The sequence below is a fragment of the Carlito syrichta genome, unplaced genomic scaffold (assembly GCF_000164805.1).
Source record: "Carlito syrichta isolate Samal-C Ts95f unplaced genomic scaffold, Tarsius_syrichta-2.0.1 Scaffold308806, whole genome shotgun sequence".
In the NCBI taxonomy this organism is placed as follows: domain Eukaryota; kingdom Metazoa; phylum Chordata; class Mammalia; order Primates; family Tarsiidae; genus Carlito; species Carlito syrichta.
The window spans coordinates 553132-559778 of NW_007252902.1; the positions used below are offsets into that span (position 1 = coordinate 553132).

The 6647-nt window shown below is 44.5% G+C and overlaps 1 protein-coding gene across 1 annotated transcript in view; it reads left to right on the forward strand.

Moving 5' to 3' along the window:
- Positions 1–6161: 6161 nt before the first annotated feature.
- IPO8 (importin 8) overlaps positions 6162–6647 on the forward strand; it is a 69617-nt gene continuing 69131 nt past the window's right edge. Inside the window, exon 1 of the mRNA XM_008065818.2 lies at positions 6162–6570. Coding sequence (XP_008064009.1) covers positions 6487–6570 — 84 coding nt within the window. The 5' untranslated portion in view covers positions 6162–6486. The remainder of the gene's footprint in view (positions 6571–6647) is intronic.

Below are 6647 nucleotides of genomic sequence, written 5' to 3' on the forward strand. Positions count from 1 at the left end.
GAACCTGCGGGCTCAGGCAATCCACTCACCTCAGCCTCCCAAAGGCGCGGGATTACAGGCTGAGCCACCGAGCCCAGCTGGTTTATTGTTTCTTAAAAAGAATTTCCTCTTTTACTGGGAGGTCTGTCATACTCTTAGAAACGTCTACACAGGGCTTCTGGTTACGTGTGCCATTTTAAGGAGATTACCATGGACTTCTACTAACAAAATACTAACGATCTTATAAAATGTACATATATGCTTTTGAATACATGGTTGACTCTTGACCAACATGGGTTTGAGCTGCATAAGTCCACTTATATGCAATTTCTTTCAATGAAATGGTATTTGTGGAATAAGAAACCAGTAGATGGAGGACTGACTTTTTGTATCCTGGGGTGCCACAGGGCTGACTGGGGAACTTGAGTATACACAGATTTTGTTATGTGCAGTCCCTGGAACCAATCTACTGGGTATATCGGAGAATGTATTTCAGGTGCTGTGATGCAGAGTTCTGACAGCATAGGCACTTTTAGAGCTGAGGTATTTAATCACACACTTTATAGTATTTACTTACAGGTTATTTAACATAGTTTAAAAGATGCATTGTTAAGCTCACAGATAGGAATTTTTATGCATTGGTTTTTAACTCGCAGTTCCTCTTTCCTGTATGGACTAGGTTTAAACCTCCTCGCATAGCCCAGCTGATAAACAGCTGCGGCAGATAGGAGGACAGCTGTGTGCTACTCCAAAAAAGTCTCAAAAAAGGCCAGTGTCTGTGCTTGGAGTAAAAGTGACTTTCTGTCATTGGAGCTGAAGTCATGCCGGTGATTCTCTGTGCTGTATTTCTAGGGCAATGCCATCACTTCTATGGTGTCAACTGCCCTGGGTGCATACACGACTCAATTTTCTGACTCCACCCCTCTATTCCTTCCTCTTTAGCTCTTGTTAGGAGATGAGGAAACAGGCAGAGAGGTGAGGCATGTGCAGACCATGATTACACAACAAGACAACACAGTTGGTTCAAAGGCTCTTATTTGAATGCCAGATGTGGATTTCTAATTGTTCACTGGAAATTAACTATACCAACTATATGCACATCTAGTGCAACATGTCCAAAGTCGATGTTATCTTTCCTCAAAAATCTATGTATGCTTTCCCGAACTAATGACTTCCATAGGTCATCAAAACTTGAAACTTGAAAAATCCCCCTTGACTTCCCTTCCTTGGTAAGCCCATCAGTTTCCTGTTGATTCTACCTGTGAAATGTCTCCTATCTTTCTTACCTTCATTCCTGCTGTGGATATCCTGTTTTGGGCCCCTTCTTTCCCACATGCATTCACTCATTTCACCAGTATTTAAGGATCACTTGTTAGGTGCCAGACATAGGGTGAGACTATGTCTCATTTGTCAAAGTGTGAATGAGGTGTCTTTTCAGTAGACTACAGTGATAATATCTCTTGAGCATGCCCCATGGACAGTGTGCTTATCACGTCTGGTCCTCACATCAGCTTTTGTTAGGAGATGAGGAAACAGGAGGTGAGGTGTGTGCAGACCGTGATACAAGAAAACAGCTAGTTCAGAGGCTGCCTGAACCAGGCGCGGTGGCTCAAGCCTGTAATCCCAGCACTTTGGGAGGCAGAGGCCAGAGGATCACCTGAGCCCAGGGTTCAAGACCAGCCTGAGCAACTTGGCGAGATGTTGTCTCTACAACAAATCAAAAAAATTAGCCGAGCATGGTGGCGTAGTTCCAGCTACGTGGAGGGCTGAGGTGAAAGATCGCCTGAACCCAGAGGTCGAGGCTGCGGTGGCTATGAACGTGCCACTGCGCTCCAACTTGGACGACAGTGAGACTTCGACCCAAAAAACAAAAGCAAAAACAAAACAAAGGCTGCCTGAAACCTGGTGAGGGCACCAACACATACAGAAATCCTCTCATTACGCAAAGTATTTAAAAAGAGGACTCATAAACCATGAATCCTATATATAAGCCAAACATAAATCATAGTTTAGGGCAAGCCATTTTAAAAACACTTGCAAAGAAATCTGAGAGAAGAATCTGACAGCTCATGCTTTTTTCTGATCTTTTCCTGTTGTCTTGGCCATCCCTAAGTTGATAGCATTATTTTTTAGTAACTTGTCTTCTCTCTTTTTTTTAATTTAAAAATATGGGGTACAATTTATGGTTAGATATACAAATGTTCATTATGCAGTAACCCTTGTTGATGAGGTGTGCCCCCCCAGCAGATTCCCACTACTGCCAGATCTTTTTTTGTAGTATTATGATAACTGAGCAAGATCCGCTTGAGTGAGAACATGTGATACTCAGTTCCTTGTTTCTGTGATAGATCACTTAGTATTATAGTCTCTAGGTCCATCCAAGTTGCTGTGAAGCCCATAATTTTGTCCTTCTTTAGTAGTAACTTGTCTGAAATTAGTCCGTTCAAAGCATACAGTGTTTTCATGGGAACATCAGCTCTTTTTAATTATGTATTTTTTTAGTTAAAATTTTTAGATTGAAATTTGAGATAATTGCAGATTCATAAGCAGTTGCAAGAAATAAAATAGAGCTCTTGTACCCCCTTTCCAATCTCCTTTAATGATAACATCTTGCAGAACTATAGTAGAAAATCACCACTGGAAATGGACACTGATACAGTCAAGATAAAGAACATTTCCATCACCCCAAGAATCCCTTATGTTGTCCTTTTATAAGTCATACCTTCTTCCCTCTTGCCTTCACCTCTACTTTAACCCTTGGCAACCACTGATCTGTTCTTTCTAGAATTTTTTAATTTTAAGAATGTTAGACTGGGCAGCATGGCGCACACCTGTAAACTCAACAGTTTGGGAGGCAAAGGCAGGAAGAGCTCTTGGGACTAGGAGTTTGAGATCAGCCTGGGGAACAAAGCAAGACCCTGTCTTTTCAAAAAATGAAAAAATTAGCTGGGTATGGTGGTGAGCACCTGTAGTCTCAGCTACCCAGGAGACTGAGGTAGGAGGATCACTTGAACCTAGGATGTTTAGGCTGTAGTGAACTGTGATCATGCTACAACTCTCCAGCCTGGGCAACAGAGTGGAACCCTGTCTCATAAAATTAAAAAAAAGTTATATAAGCGGAATCAGACAATATACAACCTTTGGGGATTGAGTTCTTCCACTCAGCATAATGCTCTGAAGATTTATCCAGTTTATTGCACATACTGTTCCTTTTTGTTGCTCAGTAGTATTTCATAGTATAGATGTACCACAGTTTATTTAACCATTTACCCATTGAAAGACATATGGATTGTTTCCAGTTTATGGTTATAATGAGTAAAGTTTCTACAAACACTCATGAACAAGTTTTTTTTATGAGCATAAGTCTTCATTTCTTTGGAGTAAATGCTCAGGAGTGCAATTGCTGGGTCATATGATAGTTGCATGTCTAGCTTTTTATTTTGTAATTTTATTTTTTGCATTGGAGTCTCATTGTTGCCCAGTCTGGCATGCAGTGGCACGTTCATGGCCACTGCGGCCTTGACCTGATGGGCTTAGGTGATCCTTCCACCTCAGTCTTCCAAGTAGCTGGAACTACAGATGCGAGCTACCACTCCTGGCTCATTTTTCGATTTATTGTAGAGACAAGATCTTGCCAAGTTTCTCAGGCTGGTCTCAAACCCCTGGGCTCAGGCAATCCTCTAGCCTCTGCCTCCCAAAGTGCTGGGTTTACAGGCTTGAGCCACCATGCCCAGCTTATATTTATCTTTTGAGAGAAGCTGCCAACTCGTTTTCCATAATAACTGTGCCATTTTATGTTCCTACCACCAACATATGAGTGATCCAGTTTCTCTGCATTCTCACCAGCACTTGGTGGTGTCACTGTTATTTTTTTTTTTTAATTTTTCTTTTTATGTTATTGGAATAACTGCCTCATCTCTCCTTTCTCCAAGCCATCTTCTTCAGTGTTATCAGAGTTCTGTTTTAGACCTTTGCCTTAAGTGATTTGGGTGAACATACTGGCAGAAATGTAATAGGAATTTGGATACATTTAGTGTAAGGAAAGAGATCTTAGAACCAGGTTTGTAAGTTGTCTTTGTTGAGTTAATGGTTATATGCAAAGGGGGGGGGGCACAAAAAAACCCTGGAATTTGTTTATTAAAAAATTGTGTAGCTGGGCTCGGTGGCTCAGCCTGTAATCCCACGCCTTTGGGAGGCTGAGGTGAGTGGATTGCCTGAGCCCGTGGGTTCGAGACCAGCCTGGGGAGTGAGACCTCATCTCTACAATAAATCAAAAAATTAGCCGGGCGTGGCAGCGCATGCCTGTAATTCTGGCTACTCAGAAGGCTGAGGTTAAAGGATGGCTGGAGCCCAGCAGGCGAGGCTGTGGTGGCTGGGAGCGGCCACTGCACTCCAGTCTGGGCGACAGAGTGAGACTCCAACTCGAAAAAAAAAAAAAAAAAAATTGTGTATTCATTCTTCCATGTTTAAATCTCAGTCACCATCAAATTACTCTCTTTGATCCAATACAACTACCGGGACACTTTTTCCACTGCTCAAAACAGTTTTTTGCACTCATTAATTTTGATGCCTTTTTAGTACTTCTGCCGTTTTTTGTTTCCCCTCTTCCACATCGGCAACCTGTTTCTCTTGGAGGACTTTTTCATCAGGGAAACAAACAAAAAAGAAGTTGCTCAGAATGAGATCAGGTGAATAGGGAGGGTGGGGCATGGGGGTCATGCCGTTTTTGATCAAAAACTGTTGAGCCCTCAGCAAGGTGTGAGCAGGTTGTTTGTGTAAATCACCCATCATGATAATGGGCAAACATGTTGAAAGAATCTCAAAAAAAAAAAAAAAAGAAAGAAAGAAATTCACTGAAGCCAAATGCAGCTTCTCACATCACTAGGTGGTACACTGATGCTGATGAGTTCTAGAACACTTACTTATCGGGAAAAACCTGTACTCCAAGGGGTCCACCCTCAAAAAAATAATTCAAGTTTTTTTTGGGGGGATGTGTCTCATAAGTAGATGAAACGACTCATTAGAATAATGGGCAGAAGATAAAGAGAAGGCCAAGGACAGACCTCCCGAGAAGCACCAGTGTGTAAGAGTTGGGTAATGAGTTATCAAAGGGTTAGTAATATGTCTGTAAGAGAAAACAAAAGAGATTTTTTAAAAAGCATGTCAGATGTAAGATATTAGAGAGAGGCCATTTAAGATGAGAACTAAAAACGTCTCCTGTATTTGGAATCCAAAGGGATCAGTGTTGATCTTTGCTTCACAGTTTTAGTGGGAAATGAGGGCAGAAGCCTGGGGATAGCTGGTTGAAGTGTGAATAGGAAGTAAGCAAGTAGACACAATGAATCAAGACCATTCTTTGGAAAGAAAAGTGAAAAAATGCTGGGCGTGTGGGTCACACCTGTAATCCCAGCATTTTGGGAAGTCAAGACGGGAGGTTCGTTTGAGCCCATTAGTTCGAGACTGGCCTGGACAACATATCTATATTATATATATAAATACATATATATAATCCACTGACCAGGAGCGGTGGCTCATGCCTGTAGTCTCAGCACTTTGGGAGGCCAAGGCGGGAGGATCTCTTGAAGCCAGGCGTTCAAGAACAGCCTGGGCAACATAACCAGACCTAATCTCTACAAGAAAAAAAAAAAAAAAAAGGAAAAAAAAAAAAAAAAAGAGAAATAGCCTGGAGTGATGGCACTTGCCGGTAGTCCTGAGTCTCAAGAGGCTCAGGTGGAAGGATCGAGATCAAGGCTGCAGTGACTCGCGATTATGCCACTGCACTCTAGCCTGGGCGACAGAGTGAGAGCTGGACTCAAAAAACAAATGTTCACTGGAGAAGAAGTGAATGAATGAATGAATGAATGAGTGATGGCTTTCACACACCCAGGGAACCCTATTCCTCTTTAGGGTACATGATCTGCAGGTGCCAACAAATCTGTCTTGGAACAGGCCCAGTTATGATGCCCAAACAGTTTCCGAACTTAGCAATATCATCATGCCTTTCGGATTTGCTTAATTTGGAAGCAGCTGTAAGGAGACATTGGCGGACTCAAGTTTTCCCACCGGGTGAGGCGCGAGACTGTTTTCCGTACAGCAGCATGGCGGCCGCCTGCTGGAGCTCGGGAGCGCAGTTCCTCCTCCGGAGAAGCCGAGAGCGCTTTCCGTTCACTAATATGGCGGCCGCCGCCCACGGGAGCCGATCAGAGTATCACGCCCGGGGGAAGAGGCCGCCGTAAAGGAAGCGCCGCTTCCTCTTCTTACTTCTCCCGCCTCCCACCGGCTGTCGTAAAAGGGTGAATGGAGAGCGAGTTGTGGGGGGGAAAAAGGGAGGACAGGGGGCGCGGAGTCAGAGTGGCGCAGCAAGTGGCTGCAGGTGGCGACGGTGGCGGGGGCTGGGGAGTGAGGTAGTTCAGGGGTCGCGGAGGAGGAGGCTGAGAGTGTCGAGAGAAAACTAAAGCTGCAGTCTGGCCTACTGGTCCGGGGGCCGCGGAGCCCCCGCCCGGGGAGATGGACCTCAACCGGATCATCCAGGCGCTGAAGGGCACCATCGACCCGAAGCTGCGGATCGCAGCGGAGAACGAGCTCAACCAGGTGAGGAGCGGGCTCTCGCGCCCCCCTTCCGCGGAAGCGGCGCCCCCGGCCGGCGCCCCGGGCTCTGCCTCCTCGGC